This window comes from Achroia grisella, unplaced genomic scaffold, assembly GCF_030625045.1.
Source record: "Achroia grisella isolate CSIRO2021 unplaced genomic scaffold, CSIRO_AGI_Agris_v1 utg1360, whole genome shotgun sequence".
NCBI classification, from domain to species: Eukaryota; Metazoa; Arthropoda; class Insecta; order Lepidoptera; family Pyralidae; genus Achroia; species Achroia grisella.
In genome coordinates, this window is record NW_026712626.1 from 2,846,297 (window position 1) to 2,870,411 (window position 24,115).

Genomic DNA, 24,115 nt, shown 5'->3' on the forward strand with positions numbered 1-24,115 from the left:
TTGGATATGTTTTTTATCTGTTGCCACTTCCATCATTAGATGGGCCGTCAGCTTGTTTGCCAATCCATTTGGACATAAAGAGAATAAATAACCCTGGACAATTACCACAGCGCCATCTAGTCCTACAATAAGCAGAGCTTGTGTTATAGGTACTAGACAACTGACATAGTTTTTTTTGTAAATACATACGTAATATATATAGTGCTTTCTAATACACACTTTGTTTTTAAAAAATATGAACCGAAATCTCTATTTTTTTATTTTATTTTTAGTCTAAAGTAGATATCATACACTATCATAAAGTGGATAGTCTTTTCAATTGAATCTGTATACTGAACTGGACGGTAGGGAAAAATTATAATAAAAAAAAATTATGTTCATAAGCGGCTAAAATGTCCTACATACAATTTAAATTCAAAATATCTTTATTCATGTAGGTCTTTTACAGACTCTTATGATATGTCCAATCTACCGTCAGTTCGGAATGATCTCGAGATGAGAAGAACTGACAAGAAACTCATCTCGTACTCTTAAATAAATGTTGTACATGTTTACGATAATACAGATTCATTTTAAATTCAAATTTGGGAGAATAGAGTGACCACCAGCATATGCTATTGCAAAAGCAAATAGTCTAATCAGTGTTCGTAACTTACCAGTCCCCACAAGCACCCGTTCACGAGTATGACGCCTAATGAATAGATATATCTTGTATATAAAATTCTCGTGTCACAGTTTTCGTTCCCTCCCATACTCCTCCGAAACAGCTCGACCGATTCTCATGAAATTTTGTGAGCGTATTGAGTAGGTCTGAGAATCGGCCAACATCTATTTTTCATTCCCCTAAATGTTAGGGGTAGTCCACCCCTAATTTTTTTTTTATTTTGAGGCAAAACAACGTTTGTCGGGACAGCTAGTAAATAGATAAATCAATCGTTTTTGATTTGATTTGTTTGATTTGAACATATGACAACAGATACGTAGTTACTGCCTCCGCCTAAGTCGCTGTGGACTGTCATTGCGATCCAGCGACTCTAGCAATAGGCCCTTTGCCGGGATACCTTGGAGTTTATAGTGTTTCTCTCAGTACTCGCTTGTTCCCCCGGGGCGGACGGGTCTCCATGAGGAATTATCTTCGAATAAAAAAGGTAGTTACTGCCTATTTTCTAATTAGCACATCTGTTAATATTTAATCTATGGTTTCGAATAAGATTTAGAACATTTTCTATTGCTAACACCATCTCAAACATTAATAATTATATGTTACAAAGATGTGATACCTAGTGAAGCTTATTGTATTATAATATAATACTAGCTGTATCCGGGACTTTGTCCGCGTGGAATTTAACTTCATTATTCTAAATTAAAGGTTTTTCCTAAAATAAAAGTAGTCTAAGTTACTCCTTATTACATTAGCTACCTGCCAAAAAAAGTCCCGTCAAAATCGGTTCAATCAACAGACAGACTGAAGTTGTAAAAATGTTATTTTGGTGTATGTACCGTATTTATATTCATATGCATGTAGTAAAAAACGGTTATTTCAATATTACAAACAGACACTCCAATTTTATTTATATGTATAGATTATAGTATAATAAGTCAACTATTAAGCCGTCACGGCTTCGTTATGCGATTTCATTATTTTTTTTTTATTTATTTATTTATTTATTTACATGCTCTCGGTGAGTATTACAGTATAATACCAATGCACTCATCAAGGATTAAACTTACGCAATACATAGATTAATAGTAATAATAATTATAGTAACAATAACTGTTTTCTATATATACATGCATACATATATACATACATATACATATATATATATATATATATATATATATATATATATATATATATAACATATACACATACATACATACATATATATATAGAAAACAACAACTACAGAAATTACAATAACAATAATAATTTAGACAAGAATAATACCTATTCTAATATTGTGACTCCACAAAACTTGTTACCGCTCTGTGAAACTCTGGGGCAGTACAGTTAAATATGTCAAGTTGACAAATTACAGATACCTCATTAAGCAGACGAAGTGCTCTTGGGATTGGTGCATGATCAGCACCTGAGGTTCTGCACCGGGGCAGAGCAAATATTATATGTTTACGATCGCGTTTATTAATTTCTGGGACCTGAAAGCTGATCAGACCCAAGATATTTGGATCATATCTAATTCCCTTGATTATTTTATATATGAACTCCAGAAGTGATATGTTTCGTCTTACCTCAAGGGCATTATATCTCAACATACCTAACAAGAAGGTGCTCGGATATATATGAGGATAACCTACGCGATAACCATATTGTTTATGGTATAACCATCTCATAAACTTTTTTTGTAATTGTTCAATCATCATTGAATATTTTGCCTCGTGTGGATTCCATATGATAGCATTACTTTCTAAAATACTCCTAACGTAAGCATTATACAAAATTTTGATAGCTTCAATACTATTCAGGTTTTGGGCCTGCCTCAGCACAAATCCTAGAGATCTGTATGCTCTGCGACACATCCCTACGATATGTTTACTAAAGGATAAATCCTCACTCATTAATACCCCTAAATCGCTAACAGAGTTAACTCTTGGTAAGCACGTGGAGCCTAGACAATAATTGAAATTAATAGGCTTTTTTAGTCTACTAAATGTTAATACTGAACATTTGTTAGTATTAAACATTAAGTTATTCTTCTCACTCCATTGTTTGACGCAATCAATATCTCGTTGGAGACGAATGCAGTCAGAGTAACTATTAATTTTAAAAAAACCAGACCTTACTCCCTACGGTCACGGGTTCGATTCCACACTGCCAATCGAATCTCTAGCGTTAGGGGGAAATGTGATTGTTAGTAATGTGGAATAATAACCCAATTCCTAGCAATGTACCATGTCACGTCGACCTCCACGAGGTTCCCCAGGAAACCTGATAAATTCATGGCGAATTTACAACGATGGGCTAACTGACCTGACCTTATGCTCATCTTATCATCCTCCACTGGTGCCCCGCCAGCGTAAACCGTTAGCGCAGGCGGGGGCATCAATATATTATTATTCTTAAAAAACCCCTAGCGGTGCCCTCAGATTAAAGTCGTATCCGTCAGGCCGGAGTTGGCCTTCAGCCGCTCCATAAGTCTTTCCTTTGGTTTGGAGTCATCTGCACTCGTCCCCTATCGTCCGGTGAAGCTGTAAAGGCCAGCTGCGGCCAACAGCATTAGAGTAGTCCGAAAAAAAATCATGACCTAATTTACGAAGACACAGTATGATCTACGACAGACAGAATTACTTTCGCATTTATATATTACGTGTACACTTAGATTGTGGAATGAACTTCCTGTCGAGGTATTCCCACGAGACTACAGCATGGGGTTTTTCAAGAAGGGTATATTAAGGTTTCTTAAGGGTCGGCAACGCGCAAGTGATACCCCTGGTGTTTCAGGCGTTCATAGGCTACGGATACCATTTACCATCAGATGGGCCGTATGCTTGATTGCCACCATCATAGTATAAAAAAAAATATGTAATATTATTAGTAAGGACATATCCATCTTATATATAAAATTCTCGTGTCACAGTTTTCGTTCCCATACTCCTCCGAAGCGGCTTGACCGATTCTCATGAAATTTTGTGAGCGTATTGACTAGGTCTGAGAATCGGCCAACATATATTTTTCATCCCCCTAAATGTTAGGGGTAGTCCGCCCCTAGATTTTTTTTTATATTTTAGACAAAATTTTTAATTCCATTTTTTTTATGATACAACATACAAAAACACATACAATCCTAAATTTTCACCCTTCTATCATCAACCCCTATTTTTTTATAGCGTTATTAATATATATGGCAAAACAACGTTTGCCGGGACAGCTAGTCTAATATATAGAATTCTCGTGTCACAGGTTTAGTGTTTATACTCATACGAAACGGCTTGACCGATTTTGATGAAATTTTATATGTATATTCACTAGGTCTGAGAATAGGTTTATAACAATTTTTTATATCCCTACCCCAAAAAACTTTTTTCCACTTTGGTCGACTTTTATTTTCTTATGGCATTTAAAAATTATGTATTTTTAAATGTCATAAGAAAATAAAAAAACAACCCTAAATTTTCACCTTTCTATCACCAGTACCTATTTTTTAATAGCGATATCATCATTACATAGTATAAAACAAATTCGCTGTCGCTGTCTGTCCCTATGTATACTTAAATCTTTAAAACTACGCAACGGATTTTGTAGCGGTTTTTTTTAATAGATAGAGTGATTCTAGAGGAAGGTTTATATGTATAATACATGTACACCCGAGCGAAGCCGGGGCGAGTAACTAGTTACATAGTACAAAACAAAGTTGCTGTCGCTGCTGTCCCTATGTATGTTAAATCTTTAAAACTACGCAGCGGATTACGAAGTGTTTTTTTTAAATAGATAGTGATTCAACAGTAAGGTTTATATGTACATATAATACATGTACACCCGTGCGAAGCCGGGGTGGGTTAGTTATAATATATATTTAAACTATCGTTTTGCACGCGGCTCGCTCCCGTTAATGTATCCCCATAGGGATGGAATCTATCAAAATCCTTTCTTAGAGGATGCTTACGTTATAGTAGCTTTATGCCTACAAAGTCTCAGCCCGATCGGTTTAAAATTGACAGAGTTTTATACAAACTTTCATCCCCTATTTTATCCCATTGGGGATAGAATTAATCAAAATCCTTTCTTAGCGGATGCCTACGTCATAACATCTATCTGCATGCCAAATTTCAGCCCGATCCGTCCAGTGGTTTGGGCTGTACGTTGATAGATCACTATGTCAGTCACCTTTGAGTTATATACATATATTTAAATTAGATAATGTCATTGCAAATAGTAAGTCACGTTTGCGCTAATCCTTCAGACCGTAAATTCTCGTTGAGTACAACAAAGTCGGTTTTCTGGAGCGTGAATGATATCGGTTTACATGCTGAGTTTTCGAGATGAGAACACTAATCCAAGCAGCGTATTGTATCCTATGTTTATATGAATACATCCTTATATATAAATAGCTGTTCCCGGAAACGTTGTTTTGCGTTGCAAAATAAAATCGCTATTAAAAATTAGGGTTAACGGTGGAAGGGTGAAAATTTAAGGTTGTCAAATATTATAAAAAAAATAAATAAAAGTATCCAAAAAATAAATGTTAGGGGTGGACAACCAACTGGTAAGTTAGGGGCATGAAAACTAGAAATAATTTAAATTATTAACCGGGTCTTAACACGAATAATTTTATGGCAAATAAAGGTATTTACCTGTCTCGACGTTTCGACTAGGTTGCACTAGTCGTGGTCACGAGCTGACTGGAGTAACAGCGATGTCAATGTAGATAGGTGACAGCAGATTTTCTTCATCTACCGTCACTAGATTGTTTAACGAAAGTTCGCCGAAAGTTCGAAAGTTGTTAACACCCGGTTAATCATTTAAATAATGTATATTAGACACGAAAGTTTAAAAATAACAAATAATCCCAAAAAAAGTAGTTTAAAAAAAATTTAATACTTTCATAACCATATAACAGTTTCCGATAACGTAATTGCGTTACGATTCCGTGCATTGATTGACAACCGACTGGGTAAAACTCAGCAGAAAAAACAGTTTAGAAGTTAGGAAGATAGACAAAAAATTACGAGGTTTACAACCCGTCGAGCAATTCATCCATACGTTACGATTTCCTGCCTAAAAACCTATTTAAAATTGGGAGTTTACAGATAATTATACTGGCGGCCAGTTATTTAAAACATCGTTTCTTTTATGAGACTAGCTGTGCCTGCGATTTCGTCCGCGTCGAACGAATAGTGACCTTAATCAAATAAAGAAAATATATTTAGTTAGATTTAACCCAAAAAAGTTTCATCGTTGTACTTAAAAAAATGTGATATTATATACAACCTTTTATCTCTGCTTTCAACCCCTTACAACCCTTTTTTGCGCTAAGAAATATGTCTCTCAGGGTTTAGACTATCTGTGTACCAAATTTCATTTAAATCGATTCATTAGTTTTGGCGTGAAAGCGACACAAACAGAGTCACTTTCGCATTTATATTAGTAACTAGCTCCTTACCCCGTCTTCGCACGGGTGTACATGTATTATATATATAAACGTTCCTCTGGAATCATTCTATCTATTAAAAAGAACCGCTTCAAAATCCGTTGCGTAGTTTTAAAGATTTAAGCATACAAGGAACAGACAGCGACAACGACTTTGTTTTATACTATGTAATTAGTAGAGAGAATTATACTGGCGGGCCAGTTATGTGTAAAATTATGAGAGACGTGAGACACTTAGCATTCCAGGAGTCAATCGTGTTGTAGAAAGGTTTTTTTCGGAATATTGTAACGCTGTTGGCTGCAGCTGGCCTGTACAGCTTCACCTGACGATAGAGGGCGAGTGCAGGTGGCACTCCAAACTAAAGGAAGGAAATATGGAGCTAATTCCCGCCTGACGGATATGACTTTACTCTGAGGGCATCGCTAGTGGTTCGAACCTCGGCTCAGGCCGTCGTAATTTGGATCCCCGTTTGAATTGGACGGGGGATTAGAGAGGATGTGGCAGAGGGAAACTTCGAACACTTCCCGGGACCTCCGAAAAGTTCCGAAAGTTTGTGAATATGAATGTTTTTTACTCTTTCACGCAAAAACTACTGAACGGATTTTGACGAAATTTTACAATAATATAGCTTATACATCAGAATAACATATAGGCTATAAATTTCACACGGGTGAATCTGCGGCACAGCTAGTAATTAATAATCTCAGAACAATTCACACAGCGCCATCTAGACCCCAGTTAATCTAGCTAAAGCTTGTGTTATGAGTACTAGATAACTAATGTCAATACATAGATATTTTTTTTGTAAATACAGACATATTATACATAGAAAACACCGACACCGATACAAACAATCATACTCATGAATACATATATTTGTGTCGTGTGAGGAATCGAACCCGCGACCATCGGAAGTAACGCTGTGTGCGAAACTGCTGGACCACCAAGGCCGTTGGTTCTTTAGAGTTTTTAGACTTAGTTCTTTTAAATGTTTTTTTTATTAAATTATAAATAGACTTTTATTCTACTGCAGTCTTAAAAAAAATAAAACGATAGTTTATACACAAAATATATTTTTTCCTTTTGTGAGACTACCTTAATATCATAACTAATTGTAAGTAGTAAGTAAAACAATTTAGAATCTAAGTATGTATATAAAATATATTTTATTTACAAAAAAACAAATAAAAATCATTGTTGTTTGTGAGAATTGAACAAAATTGTGATGATTTAATTAAATATTTGTAGATGAGACATAATTTCTATAAAAATAAATAAGATTTAACTGTCCATTTGTATTTTTATACCAACAGCTTCTCACTAAATGCATATGAAAGTGTACACATTGTATATAGTTATATGTCTGTTGTTGCTAATCTCTGAAACGGCTGGACCTATTTTGACGGTTTTAAAATATTCAATTTTATAATTTTCTGTTTGTTTGTGTATGTTTTTTAGTCTAATCTGACTGTTTTTTCTTAAATCGTTTGTATTCCTTTAAATTCATGATGCTGGTCCAATGAGTCAGCTCTGAGGCGTTATCTAGTAATGTTTCTAGTCCCTGGATGTCTTTTAAGTAAGTTTGTAGTAGTTTAAACATTTTGAAAATAGCTATAAGTTCTAATTTAGAAAGCTTATATTAAGTCTGATTACTATTAACTTCATCGCTACCATCTAAGCTTTTTTCACTCACAATATTATTGTATTTTTTCCGTGATGTATCAATATTATGTCTTCTTTTCATATGTTTTTTAAAATTAGAGCCATTCGTGAAGTCTCGTTGGCAGTAAACACAAGTATAGGGCTTTGCCCCCGTATGCTGACGTAGATGTAAGTTTAACCGAGTCTTAAAACGGAAAGCTTTATGGCAATATTCACATTCATATGGCATTAAGTCTGTATGTACAATAGAATGGGACTTTAAGTGACGTTTCACTCGGAAACTCTTGCCACACTGCTCGCAAACAAATGGCTTCGCAGCTGAATGTAGACTTATATGGGATTGGAGGTTACCACGAGCACGGAATGCCATTGGACAGTACTCACACTTGTATGGTTTTGTATCTTCATGTGTCATCATATGGGTTCCTAGAGTTCCTTTCGTGTAAAACATCTTGCCGCACACATGGCACGAGAAATCCCTTCTCCGCTCAGTATGAACGAGTTTGTGTTGGACTAAATTACTTCTAGATTTAAATTCTTTACTACAATGGTCGCATTTCAAGTCCGTCTCCACGTCTTTGTGTTTTAACGATTTCTTCTTCAAATTCTTCGAGTATATTAGAATATGGTCTTTTAACTGTTCGTGTGTATCAAATGATGCACCACAGTTACCACACATCGTTAGGAACGCATCTCGGTGAACGTTGTTTCGGTGTTTCTTCGTGTATGCAGATCGTGTGAAACGTTTATTGCAGAATTCACAGTAATACCTTAATATTTTATTATGTATCCGTACATGGTTCACGAAAGTCCTAAAGCTGCCGATTACTTTACCACAGTCCGAGCATTTGAAGACACAACAACAGGAATGTATATGCAACGAGTGCAATCTTAGCAATGACATGTTTTTACACTGGGCGTCACAGTTTGCACACCGACACATATAGTTATCCCAACTTAACTCATCATCTCTATCATCTTCATTTGTTACCTTCTCCGTTACTTTTTTGGTTTTCTTCAATTTCTTCTTCTTCACAGACAATTGGAGTGGTATATCACTGTCTGTGGAATCGAACCCATCACCTATAAGTTCTACATCATCCTCACTGTCAGGTTCAGCCTTAACTATGTTCAAATCAACATCCATTAGGGAATTTGGATCAACTGTAATGATCTGTAGACTGTCGATAGGAGATTCGTCTTTTGCCTCCAATTTCGTATCCTGGAAGTCTTCCCAATCCTTATTGATCGGCTTCCCAGCGTCTATAGAGTTATCAGTTTTGATTTCAGGTGTGGAGGAATCGTTTTCGGTTTTTTTACAGAAAATGTCGTTCAATTTCTGCTGTGCGCAGCGCACGTTGTGTAGGAACTGCCAGGTACGCTCCAACATGTCGAAACAAGCAAAACATATAGCAGTAGGCAGTGAATTATTAATTTTAACGTTAATCCAAAGCATTTTTGTGGAGATTTTAGAATTTTTACCAACATCCCCATCGCTTTGTATTAATTGTTCCGCGGGTGTTGGTTCTGCGCATAGACGACAGTAACTTTCGTCTTCTTCCGACATTGCTTTAAATTACAATTACAATCACATTTAATAAAAATTACATAAATTTACGACAATTACTATAAACACAAAAACTGAAGCACTGATAAACAATTTTTGACGTTTAGGTTATGGTGTTGCCATTGTAAATAACTTTCTATTATTAGTTTTGATTTCATTTTAAGTTACTTATCAATATTTTTTACTAAATATTATTTATCAATTACATTATTATATGAAATTTTATAGTGTATTTTTAATTTAATGTTTTTAATTATACTATATGATTTTTTTAAATTATTAACTAAAATATTGGTATTAGAGCCATCTAGTGAAATATTATATTACTATTACGTACTAAATTAGACATTTTGTATACACTGGGTAGATGGTTAGTTCTTCTTTGCATTTGAAACAGCTTGCAATTTTATAAATGACAAAAAATAAGTTATTTCATATTAATTTCTATTATGATTTTTGTATATTTTAATTAATATACGATATTTCCAATTTACATGGATAATAAATATCTTTTTTTTTTTCGAAAGTCTATAATTTAAATTTTAACAATGTTTTTATTTTTATTCTAACATTCATTTGATGAAACTATCAATAACTTACGGAACTCAGGATAAGAGGCATGTCATCGTACTCTAGAATGGCTACGTATGAGAAGTACCAAGACACATGACAATGCCACATACCACTTATAACGGTTACCACTTACCACTAAGTGGTACCCCATCAGCTTATTTACCATTCTAATTACGACGACCTCGATGGTCTATCGGTTTAGCACACCGCTTTAGTTACGATAGTCGAGAGTTCGATTCCTCGCACAGTACAAACATTTGTATTCATGAGTATATTTTTGTATCAGTCTGGGGAACAAACACATGGCAAACCTAGGCCTGTGCACAAGAAATATCTGCAGATTTTGCTAAACTGAATAGGAAACGCCACTACATATCCTATGTGGCTGTAGCCCACTCATGTATAAACGAAATATCTCCTTTGGAAAGTTTACACTCTATCCTGAGGAGATAAAAACCATCGTTCTTAAGAATATTCTCAATTCTTGTCCCTGACGGGTCTAGGTAGCGAACTCTAAAAAAGGCCGAGCACAATAGATCTATACAGGTCGCAGACCTGTACCACTACAGGTCTTAGAACCTGACAATAGCCTAAATCTTTCAACAAAAAGGACACTCTGGATGTTTTCTATGTATATTATTTATGTATTTACAAAAAGAATCATAAGTATTATATCAGTTGTCTAGTACCCATACCATCTGCTTATGTGGACTAGATGGCGTTTTGTAAATTGTCCTGTAAAAAAGACTTAAAAAATGTGGACATGTCAAATGTTGTATATAGGGGTCGTTCAAGTGTTACGTAAGCACTGTAGGGGGGCGGGGGTCTTTGCTTTGCTTATTTTGCATGACATGGGGGGTGGGGGAGTCTAGATGAAGATTACGTCATCTGTAGTTATTTACTTTTTTACACGAATGGCAACACTCACACTATCTTTGCTAAAAAACAATATATTAATTGAAAAATGTTTACGTAATCATAGGGGGTAAGTAAACAACGCTCTTAGAGGGGGTAAGGTTGTTTACTTTTGCTGAAAAAGGGGATGGAGGAAATAGAAATAATCTTTATTCAAATAAACTCATTACAAGCACTTTTGAATAGTCATATTTTGATTCTACCACTCATTCGGAACGCAGATTCATCACAAGAAGAATGAGCAAGAAACTTGTGTGTTGCTCTTTTTAATAGATGTTTTTTTTTATATAAATAATTACAGTATAACAAGTAAGAGGCATGCGATAATCAACCTAGAAGTCGCTACGCACTCATTATTAATGTAATCAGATAATATTGTCAGTGCTATAGATTTAAAGTTTTTCTATATAAACATTATCATCGTTAACGAATTCTTCAATTTTATAGTAAGCTTTTTTGCAAAGGAACTGTTTTATTTGATATTTAAATCTTTTTTCAGGCAGATTTATAACAGACTCTGGTATTTTATTGTAAAACCTTACGCAATTGCCATAAAACGAATTACTAACTTTAGCCAAACGACATTTAGGTAAAATCAGTTTGTTATTGTTACGTAAGCTTTTATTAGTGCAATCACTAACTCTTTTGAAACTGTCTATATTCCTTCTGGCATAGATGATATTTTCATAAATGTATTGAGAAGCGCAGGGGGTGGTAAATAACTGTAATAAATCTGCTTACTTAATACTTGAACGACTCCATATCGCGAGCAGTTAATCTGGCTCTGCTTACCTTATACATCGAAGACTTAAGTCGTGAAGCCTTGTCATTGGGAAGTTTCTGTCCAAATGTCACCTCAACCTTTCCTGGCACGCATTTGCACGTTCACACATAAATTGTATTTGTAATGTTAATAAATTTCTCCGTATCTCAAGAGTGTTATTCAGATGTTTTCTGAAGCCTGTACACACGTGACTGGATTTAAGATTGCACAGTTTCCATTGTAATCTTTAATTGAATCTATATACCTATACGGTATTGTAATTTGGTTACTAAGTCGAAAGGTTTGTAGAATTCTTCCAATGGTCGGGGGTTCGATTCCAGAAAGTTCAAGCGCAGTAGAACATTTGTAGTCATCTGTATGATTGTTTATATAGGTGTGAGTGTTTCATGTGTATAATAATAATAATAATAATCTCAGGACAATTCACACAGCGCCATCTAGGCCCAAGTTAACCTAGCTAAAGCTTGTGTTATGAGTACTCGATCAGATACAAATACATAGATATATTATTTTTTCATAAATACATACATATTACATATCTAAAAAACACCCAAACCAATACAAATTCATAAATATAAATGTTTATGTCGTGCGAGGAATCAAACCTACTACCATTGGAAGTAAGGCAGTGTGCTAAACCGCTATACCATCGAGGCCGTCAAAATGTATGTATGTATGATAATAGAATGATCCCGCCTGCATAACGGTTTACACTGATGACAGGATGAACATGAAGTCAGGTCAGCAAATCGTGACAAATTCACCAGGAATTTATCACGATGATTTCAAAATCAAATCAAAAATTATTTATTCATGTTGGACATTGTAGCCGCTTATTAACGTAATTTTTTAATTTTATATTTTTTCCCTACTGTCCAGTTGAGTATACAGATTCAGTTGAGAAGAACTGGCAAGGAACCCAACTGAATTTCTTTTTTATAAAGACAGTTTATTTACATTTTTACTTATATAGGTGTCTATGTCTAACATTAAATGAAAATCCCGTGCATGAACAACTATTGACATGCACGCTCGTCATTCAAGTTGGATTTTTGGAAAACCGCGTGGAGGTCAGCCTGTATCAACATTACTAAAAATGGTGTAATTAGATGTTACATAAATACTTTTTTTTTCTTTTTGAATACTGCTAATTGGCTGTAAATTTAAAATAAAGGCTAAAATAAATCTGTTATTTTATATACAATCAGATGGCGTATTTGTACGTTTGAAAATGAACCTGACCTCATGCTCATTTTATAAAACCCTTAGTAACATCATTTCATTCTTATCCATAAAAAAATACACGGTCTAAATCGTACACTAGCGAACATTGCGAACAGACCGAAGAAAACATCGATTTTATGTAAAATGTTATATTTCCCTAGGTCGACGCCATTCGCCTAGCATTCTTGGTATTCTATTTGAATATATCTTGCGATTCCGCATTCAACTTGAATTTAAATAATAGTTATATTATCTTATTATTTATTTTATTTTGTAGGTATTTCTGTATAGCGCCAAACTAGGTCAGCCATTTTGTATTTTGCTGCCGTGTATGTATACTATCGATAGATTTAAAAAGTAAGTAAAGTAAGTTGTAATAAGATTTGTATACCTGTTATATATAAATTTAGCATATAAGTAATTTGTTGTATTATATACGGCCCTATGCACAAAGCATTCATGCTTTTTAATATACACAGTCACATAAATTTATAGGTCATTGTTGTTTTTAATAATAAATATATAAATAATAATTCTATAGACTTTTTGGCCCTCAGTCGCTTCATAAGTCCTTCTGCAGGTTTGGTGTGCCATCTGCACTCGCCCCCTATCGTTTGGTGAAGCTGTAAAGGCCAGCTGCAGCCAACAGCATTAGAGTAGTCAAAAAAGAAAATACAATACGTGTAAAGAAAGTTACTTTCGTTTTAAAATATTTTAATATTATTTTAAAATACTTATTAAATATTATATTATTATTGACGCAGATCCTATTATAGTAACACAGAATCAACGCTATGAAAAATTAAATATTTAGATTAAATTATTTATATATATATTCGTATATTCGACTTAATAAATTTCGTGTTTTATAAATTTCGGTGGCGCCATCTAGTAGTTACAAGTGGAGTTCGTTAACGTGCTAGTACATGTTGCTTTAGAGATCCACTAGATGGCGCTGTACACTAATCTACAAGTTTTAAATCGCAATTTCTCAACTTTCAACTGTTTATACAACCGACTTCAAAACAGAGGGATGTTCTCCATGGCGTAATGTATTTTTTTATTGTTTTTATGCGAGTTAGATTTAACTTTATTCATTATTATAAACTCAACTGATACAGTTGTAATATTTACATAGTATAAAACAACATTGGGTCTTTTAAGTCAAGAGTGAATAGGTATTATTTGAGGTTGCGTGTAACAGCTTAGACCACATCATCACTTAACATCAGGTGAGATTGCGGTCAAACGCGCTCAAATTATGATATAAAAAAATAAAAAAAAAACAAAGTTGCCGCTGCTATTTTTCGCTTATATCTTTTAAATTACGCAACGGATTTTAATGTAGTTTTAGCAGAAGATAGAGTGATTCAAGAGGAAGGTTTATATGTATAATACAGGCGTGTTGTAGTACAAAATAAGCCGAGAAATTCAAAGATTTGTAACGAATATAATTTTATATGCAAATATTAGATCCTTGATTTTCTAAATTTTCGAAATTCAATTTTCAGATATTATGCATTAAAATATGAAAATTAAAATAACATATAAACCTTCCTCTTGAATCACTCTATCTATTAGGTTTATAAGTATAAACCTTTCTTGTGATTCACTCTATCTATTTCTGAAAACTGCATTGAAATCTGTTGCGTAGTTAAAATAGTAAAGATGCCTGTCTGTGCGTTACAATGACGTGATATACGTTATAAGACAATGAACTTAACGTATTACCAAAGTTAGTGCCAGGCGTGATCTATTAACAAAATATTTGGAATTTTACCAACCAATGGTAACCTAGTCACGTACATACCTCTAAATAATGGACACTTATTTCACACGGGTGCAATCAACTCTAGAGCAGAACAGCAGTGTCATGGAGTCGTTATTTACAGTATATACATATTTTTTTTAAAGAATCTATTGAAACCAATACAGAATTTTAACAATAAGAACAACAATATCATGGAGTCGTTATTTATAGAATATATTTTAAAGATTTTTTTTAAAAGAATTTATTGAAACCAATAGCATGTAAAACGTAAACTACATTAGTTTATACAAAACTGTGTTGCAGTTATTTGCGCCCATCTCCAGAGCGTTGTATACAATTTAAATAAAAACAAATGAATATTCCTACTTAAAAACACGTTATATGTACTTTAATGCAAATGTGAGCAATCTAGCCCTGACATAAAAACCTAAATTTATTTATAAAGAATAGTAACTTACACTCTTTCGGAAAGCAGACTCATCGCAAAAGAACGAGCATATTCTTAAAATAAAATATTCTCTATTCAAATAAACTCAATACAAACACTTTTAAATAGGAAACTGGCGAGTATTTCTTTTAAATAAATGTTGTTCAGCATTACATTTTTAATATTTTCTGTGAATACAAACTGTATAGTAGCAAATTTGACAAAAGTAAATAAATAGTTACAAACTAAAGCAGTCGTAGTTAACAATTTTAGTTAATTAACACAGATTTTTAAAAAATCTACTTCGATGCAGCTCTACGGTTTTCTTTCTTCTAGATGATTATCATTACAACTTGATAATATCACACAGGATTCAATATTTAGGGTATCGATAGTCGAACTACAATAGTTTCAGTAGGTTTATTTAATTACTAGCTGCACCCGCGACTTCGTCCGCGTGGAATTTAACTTTATTTTTCTAAAATAAAAGTAGCCTAAGTTACTCCTTATTACATCAGCTACAGCTGCCAATAAAAGTCCCGTCGAAATCGGTCCAGCCAATTCAGAGATTACCCGAAACAAACAGACAGACAGACAAAAATTGTATAAAATGTTATTTTGGTGTATGTACCGTATTTATATTCATATGCATGTAGTAAAAAACGGTTATTTCAATATTACAAACAGACACTCCAATTTAATTTACATGTATAGATTACTTTACGTGTGCTAATGCATATACATGTAATTATTCATAATTACATAGTAAACTTTTTGCCTCGCACAACCACATTGTGGAATCACCTTCCAGCAATGGTATTTCCGAACCGATACGATATTGAAACCTTCAAGAAAAGAGCTTATTCCTTATTAAAAGGCCGGCCGCACTTGCAATTCCCCTGGTGTTGCGGGTGCTCATGGGCGGCGGTAATCACTTACCATCAACTGACCATCAAGCTTTGTCCCCTGTGCTATAAAAAAAAGCGTAAAACTGACATATATACCTTTTTAGGTATAGCAGTGTAAATGAGAGAGACAGATATACACAGAAGACTAGAAAAGAAAAGAATAGAATGGATATGAAATTTTTTGTTTCATTAAACTTAATTTTAAGCAAATTATTTTGTAGTCTATATACATAAATGATACTATAGACATCACGTTATCATGTGACGCCTTTGATACCACTCGTGTGTTCCATTCCAGAGTACTAAGATGTCACGCCTCTTACCCTGTAATTTCACTGCTTAATCTGCACCTTACAACCGAAACAGCTTACAAAGCAAGCTGCTTAGCCGCTGAAAACGGTAGAGGTGGTATAGAGGTCTAGGGATGATGATGGAATGGTGCTCCTGCCTGCGCTAATGGTTTACCCTGGCGGGACACCAGTGGAGGATGATAAGATGAACATGAGGTCAGGTCAGTTAACCCATCGTGATAAATTCACCAAGAATTTATCATGATGGTTTCCAGAGGAACCGCGAGGAGGTCAACCTGACATGGTACATTGCTAGCAATAAGATAATCAATCCACCTTACTTAAAATCCCTTTTCCCCCCGATGGTCGCGGGTTCGATTCCTTTAACAGTATAAAAAGATATGAGTATGATTGTTTGTATCGGTCTGGGTGCTTTCTTTAAGTAATTATGTATGTATTTAGAAAACACACATTTATGTATGTAATTATATCAGTTGTTTAGTAGGTACCAATAACACAAGCTCTGCTTAGTTTGGGCCTAGATGGCGCTGTCTGAATTGTGGGTTATTATTATATGAATGTTTTTTAAACCCACGATTTTAAATTTTTGGTTGTTTTTTTCGGTTTAAATTACGAAACAAGCTGCAGATACACTGTGTACACAAACACTGTGTTATTTTTAACATGTGGGAAATCTTCAAAAGACCGCCACCCCACGGAGGGATGGAGGGGTGTTGTGTTGGATTTTGACCCACTAAAAACCACACGATGTACCTGCAAGCACCTATGCTGGAGTTGGGGTTTCGCATGTTCCACCCTGGCTCCGAGGGTGATGGCCCGCCCTGTAGGTACATATTGTAGGGTAGCCCCAACTCGCTGAGCTCCAACTGCAATTGTCAGTATGTAAATTGCAGTAAAACTGACTATTCAAAAATGTTTCAATTTAAGTTTATTTAAAGAAAGAATTTTCTATTTTATTCGTACATTTTTTTTGTATTATTTATGTGTGTTGGGGCAATTTTTTTATAGATGATAATGGAATGGTGCATCTGCCTGCGCTAACGGTATACGCTGGCGGGGCACCAGTGGAGGATGATAAGATGAGCATGAGGTCAGGTCAGTTAGCCCTTCGTGACAAAATCACCAAGAATTTATCACGATGGTTTCCAGGGGGAACCGCGAGGAGGTCAACCTGACATGGTACATTACTAGCAATAAGATAATCAATCCACATTACTAACAATCCCCTTTCCCCCCCCTGTTGTGGCAATTGTCAGGTGCTAAGACCTGTTACATCTTTACAGATCTATTGTGCTCGCCCTTTTTCAATGTTCGCTGCCTAGACCCGTCAGGGACGAGAATTGAAGGATATTCTTAGGAGCGATGGTTTTTATCTCCTCAGGATAGAGTGTAAACTTTGCAAAGGAGATATTTCGTTTATGCATGAGTGGGCTACAACCACATAGGATGAGTAGTGGCGTTTCCTCTTCTGTCTGGCAAAATCTGCAGATTAAAGTTACACTAAGGCCTAATTTCGCCATGTGCTTATTCAGTTTGCAGTGTCCAGTGATGGTCCTAGTTAAAAGTCGCTGATGTTAGGGCGACCTATTTCGCCTACTCCATTGTGGAGGCCACACGCCTATATGCGACACTGCACTTGTATCTAAATGTATTATATACAGAACCCAAATAATATTATTTTATAACGAAATTCTAGTACTACCAATTGTTTTAATATTCCGACAGTGTACAGTCGACGCCAAATTTTTGGGTCACGTTGTGGTACAGTTATCGACCTTTGAACAGTTATGGTGATTTATGATTTGGGTATTTGGGATTAGTATTGTGTTTTATCCGACAACAAAATATAAAAAAGGCTCCCAATTTTTTTTAAAGTAACTTACCATTGATCCCTAGGAAAGTGGAAGTTATTGACTTATAGAGCCACAGAAATCTCTATTCGTATAGGTGTATTAAAGATATTTATAAGTCAATCTACCGATGTACAAGCTCATTTGAAAATAATACGAGCTAAGTTACTTATCAGTTCTTCTCATCTCGAAATCAATCCGAACTGACGGTAGATTTGACATATCATAAGAGTCTGTAACAGACCTACATGAAATATTTTGATTGGATTACCGTCTCTTCGAAATATATACAAGAAACTGTTTTTCTTTTTTTAAATGAGATGGAATAAAACCTGATTACAAAAATTAATGTTTAATTTATTCAATCAGAATGAGATGAGCAGATAGATAGATAAATCTTTTTTGATACTCAAAACATTATTACTCCATACAAATTTGACGGCCTCGGTGGTCTAGTGGTTTAGTACACCACGGCACCGCCTTACTTTCGAAGGTCGCAGATTCGATTCTTTTGTATTCATGAGTATTGTTTGTATCGGTCTGGGTATTCTCTATGTATAATATGAATATCATTATCATCATCATCTGCTTCTTCCTTATCCCATTTATTTGTGGTCGGCGTAATATGTTTGTCTCTTCCATTCATCCCTGTTCGCAGTCATCTCGTTATTTACTCCATTTCTTATCATCTTTCACACAGTCCATCCATCTCTTTTTCCCTTTCTTACCATATCATCTTTCACACAGTCCATTCATCTCTTTTTCAGTCTTCCTCTGCCCTTATAACCCTCCACATTCATATGTAACACCTTACTTAGGATATGATCATCATTCCTACGCATTACATGTCTATACCAGGATAGACGATTACTCTTCAACCTCTCCGACACCAGCGCCAATTTCATACTTCCTCTAATGTATTCATGTATTTACAAGAAGTACCAGTGTTCGTCGTGTAGTTTGGTAGTAAAAAGGACAAGGCAAGATCGTATTATGCGGGTTCTGTGAGCACTCGCCAAAGTGTATCCTATAAAACACCGACAGACTGGCCACTTTGCGTCGATGTTCTAGCGTCTGCAGTCTAGCATTTATTAAAGTATCATCTCCAATTAACCTCAAAGCTCGGTGCTCAACAGAGTCCAGGGCAGCCAGCTGATGTTTAGCAGATCCATCCAAATGGCTACAATACTCCATGCACGATCGAACTTGAGCTTGGTTTTAGGAGCTGTTCCGGCGTAAAGTATTGCTTTAGCTCAATTGAGCGACCAAAAACAATTAATTTAAAGAAATATAACACAACACTGATTTTCAGTGGTGCGAATGTAGACAGCGACACACTACCAAAGACGCACTACAAAGTTGCAAGTAACAGCGAATTTCTAATATTACTAGCTGACCCAATAAACGTTGTTTTGCCATATATATTTTTTTATAACACAGGGGACAAACGAGCATGCGGCTCACCTGATAGTAAGTGATTACCGACGCCCATGAGCACCCGCAACACCAGGGGAATTGGAAGTACGTTGTCGGCCTTTTAAAAAGGAATAAGCTCTTTTCTTGAAGGTTTCAATATTTTATCGGTTCGGAAATACCATTGCTGGAAGGTGATCCACAATGTGGTTGTGCGTGGCAAAAAGTTTCTAGAAAACCGCACTGTGGAGGACCGCCATTCATCCAGATGATCAGGATATAGTTCAGGACCATATAAATTAAAATCGCTATTAAAAATCAGGGTTCATGGTAGAAGGGTGTAAGTTTACGGTTTTTTTTATGGATAATGGAATGGTGCACCCTCCTGCGCTAACGGTTTACTGGCGGGGCACCAGTGGAGGATGATAAGATGTACATGAGGTCAGGTCAGTTAGCCCATCGTGGTAAATTCACCAGGAATTTATCACGATAGTTTCCAGGGGGAACCGCGTGGAAGTCAACCTGACATGGTACATTGCTAGCAACGGGGTTAACAGTCTACATTACTAATAATACCCTTTCCCGCCGAAACTTTAGGATTCTATGTTTTTTCTTGCCACAATATAAAAAAATTATGACCCTTTTAACACTTGACAACCCTTATCACGTAGGGGTATGAAAAATAAAATAGATAGACTACTGAATAAGCATACAAAATTTCATAAAAATCGGTCAAGCCGTTTCGGAGGAGTATGGTAACTAACATTGTGACACGAGAGTTTTATATATAAAGATAAAATACAGTCCCACGATACGTTCTCTGTATTTCGTGATTAGTTCTTAAAAACCCTCTATTCAAATAAACTTAATTTAAGCACTTTTGAATAGTCATAGCTTTTTTAATCTACCGCTCAATCGGAATGCCATCTATAGAGGTGTAGATATAAGAAGGACAAGTAAAGAACTTGTTGCTCTTTTAAATAACTGTTGTCCTATGTAAATATACATTAACAAGGATTAGGCATGCGATAATCAACATAGAAACCACTTCGCACTCAATCTTTGTTCAATCAGGTATCATTATAATGATAAATATCAATAAGTGTGATGCAGACGAAGTATGCGGGTCAGTCATAGTGATCAGGTCCTACAAGCAGCACCCGTTCACGAGTATGACGAATGGTTTAGGGAGTTATTCAATGGTGTTTTATCAATTAGATGACCTCATTAGTGGACATGATCGTCTGATAGAATTTAAGCTCAATTGGTTTTCGGCTCACATACTGTTGGACAGCGCCAAAGCTCATTTGTTGTGGCGTCAGCAGAAAAATTGCATAACATTTTTGCCATATGTGCACGTCATACTTTTTTATCACTTACAGTCCGATTCGGCTAGTTATTTCAGTTGAGAAGAACTGGCAAGAAACTCAAGGGTTCTTGCCAGTTCTTTTTTCTTTGTTCTGTAGATTTGACGGGTGTGGTGGTCGAGAGGTTTAGGTCACCGTTCTGATGGTGTAGGTACATATACACGTGACCATCGGAAGTAAGGTCAATTCAATTTCAAATGTATAATATCTATCTAAATATATATAACTCAAAGGTGACTGACATAGTGATCTATTAACGTACACCCCAAACCACTGGACGGATCGGGCTGAAATTTGGCATGCAGATAGATGTTATGATATAGGCTTCCGCTAAGAAAGGATTTTGATTAATTCTTTTTCTCGCGGCTTCGCTCACGTTAATTTATCCCCTTAGGGGCAGAATTGATCAAAATCCTTTCTTAGGGGATCCCTACGAAATAGTAGCTTTATGCATGCAAAGTCTCAGCCCGATCGGATTAAAATTGACAAAGTTTCATACAAACTTTCATCCCCTATTTTATCTCCTTGGGGGTAGAATTAATCAAAATCCTTTCTTAGCGGATGCCTACGTCATAACATCTACTTGCATGCCAAATTTATCTATGTCAGTCACCTTTGAGTTATATATATTTAGATAGATATTAATAAGGCAGACAAGGTACGAATGATTCTTTTTTTGTTAACTGTACTTAATCTCTCATTGCGAATTCTTCAAACACTGCTGTGTCGTTTCAACGTTTATAAAAGAGCGAGATGCCATGACGATTTTCGCATTCCTATATATTTTGCGATACAGCCAGGATAGCGTGTGTGATAGTGATTATTATATATATAAATATAATATATAAATTATATAACAATAATTATAATTTGTTTGGGGACGGTACCAAGTGTTAATTTTGGATGAAGCTCTAAGGGCAGTTTGGGTATATGAAAGTGAGTATTTTTGTTTATATCTCAAAGAGTTATGTATATGTATATTTTATGTATATCTGTCTGTTGAGTAATACTCAGTATTTATAATTTTATAATAATTTATTTATTTAATTCAGGCTACATGGCCCATATTATAAATACCTTATAGACTAACATACATAAGAAATAATAATCAAATATGTAAAATAAAATTGTCTCTATGGTCACGGCACTGACGACGGCAATCTGCCGTTTATGATGTAGTATTATTTTTTTTTATTTAAAACTTTATTGACCAATATATTATGCTACAAAAGGCGGACTTAATGCTACAGGCATTCTCTACCAGTCAACCTTCAGGAAGTTCAGAAATACATGATGGTGGCTTAACATTAATTATATAAATAACATATATACAAATATTAGATTAAACTATAACTAAACAAGAATAGAATACACGCGAATATTATAACATATATACACAACATACATACAATACATAATATGTATTGTAATACATATTACAATAAGCATGTGAATACAGGGGTTTAGGCTCTGAATATGATTTTGACCCATTAGGTGTCGAGACCCTTGGTCCGTGGGGTCCTAGCGCTATAAGACTTTTCAAAGAAATAACGAAAAGGTTAGTCGACATCACAGAAGACCGAAGAGCTGGCAGCTACCTCGAACAAAGAATTAGTTTAGCCATTCAAAGAGGGAACGCTGCCAGTATCAACGAAACTTTGCCTAAAGGGACCCCTTTTAATAATATATTTTAGTTATACTACATACTACATACAATACTACAAACGTTATTATATTATATTTTTTATACCTTTTAATTTTATGGAGATAATATATATATACACATACATTAAATATGATGAATACATTACTTGTTCTATGACAATTAACTTAAAAGATAAGCATGAATATTTTTTTTTAAAGTATATTTATTGGTGATAGTTTGAATGCGTTCAGGGAGTGAGTTCCAGAGCCGTGAAGATTGTAGACTAAAAAAGTAAGATACAAAATTAGTTTTATGAAGAGTTTGGACTCAAAGAGAGTCTTTAGAACGCAGTTGGCTGTCATGAGAGTCCCGGAGATATTGAAATTTGTATTTCAAATATTCCGGGGAAGCAGGATCAAAAAGAATTGAGAAAAGAGTAAAAAGTAACCGCTTTTGCCTACGCTGACGTATAGGGAGCCATTTTAGTTGAGAACGGTGCAAAGTTATTGGAAATTATAGTTATTTATATATTGACGACCTCGGTGGTCTAGCGGTCTAGCACACCGCTTTACGTCCGATGGTCGCGGGTTCGATTCCTCGCACGACACAAACATTTTGTATTCATGAGTATGATTGTTTGTATCGGTCTGGGTGTTTTCTATGTGTAATATGTATGTATTTAGGAAAAAAAAATGTCTATGTACTTGTATCAGTTATCTAGTACTCGTAACACAAGCTTTAGCCAGCTTAACTTTTAAACTACTTAAAACGAAAATACTCGATCGATTTTAAAAACTCGCATATAGATAGATAAAATATTAGGGAGTAATGAGGACTCTTTCTAATCAATGAGATATGTGGGCTGTTGTTTATAAAAAAAAATCTAGAAGATAACTATATACATAAATAATTTTAAAATTTCATTTCGTATAGAAAATTACATTATGAGAAATACGCATGGGCTAATATTTCTTTAAAAAAAATATTTCAAAGAAATAAAACTACCTCACGTGCTAGTAAAAACTGTGTTACGGTATGTAATATTATGTTATCTGTGGTTACGGCAACAATGATTCAAAATACAGATCAATAAAAAGTATTTTTTAAACATCCAGAGATTTTGTAATAAAAGCACCCGTACAAAATCAAGATGGGTTATTTATTGGGTTGCAAATGAATCAATCAAAATCCCATCTTTTAATTACTATATCTGCGTTAAATATCCTACTTATAATATTATTTCAATATTATAATTTGTTAATTTTTATAATGTAAATATAACTTTTTGATGTCGTTCTGTTGCATTTAGTCGATATTAAAAAAGTAAAATAACTTTGGCGCCAAAAAACTGACAAAAGCAAAAAAAAAATTGTATAGAGATTATAAATTGCAGAGAATTTTGAGAGCAAATATACATTGTTATATTTATTATTTAATTGTATTATAATATTCTCGAATTGCAAATAATGGATTGAACGGGTTTAAGGATACATCATAAAAAGATTACATTTTTATAATGGCCATACATTTAATTATTTCAAAAACAAGATATCCTATTAAACAATTTGCATAATTGTTTACAATAACA

At 34.7% G+C, this 24,115-nt stretch overlaps 1 protein-coding gene across 1 annotated transcript; it reads right to left on the reverse strand.

Moving 5' to 3' along the window:
* Positions 1 to 7,328: 7,328 nt before the first annotated feature.
* Positions 7,329 to 9,430, reverse strand: LOC131855310 (gastrula zinc finger protein XlCGF26.1-like). The gene has a single exon (XM_059206565.1). The coding sequence runs from the start codon at positions 9,337 to 9,339 to the stop codon at positions 7,750 to 7,752; it is 1,590 nt and encodes a 529-aa protein (XP_059062548.1). The 5' UTR covers positions 9,340 to 9,430; the 3' UTR covers positions 7,329 to 7,749.
* Positions 9,431 to 24,115: the final 14,685 nt, after the last annotated feature.

Bases quoted from the DNA above. Each gene is read 5' to 3' on its own strand.
- LOC131855310 (XM_059206565.1), bottom strand. From the start codon at position 9,339: ATGTCGGAAGAAGACGAAAGTTACTGTCGTCTATGCGCAGAACCAACA.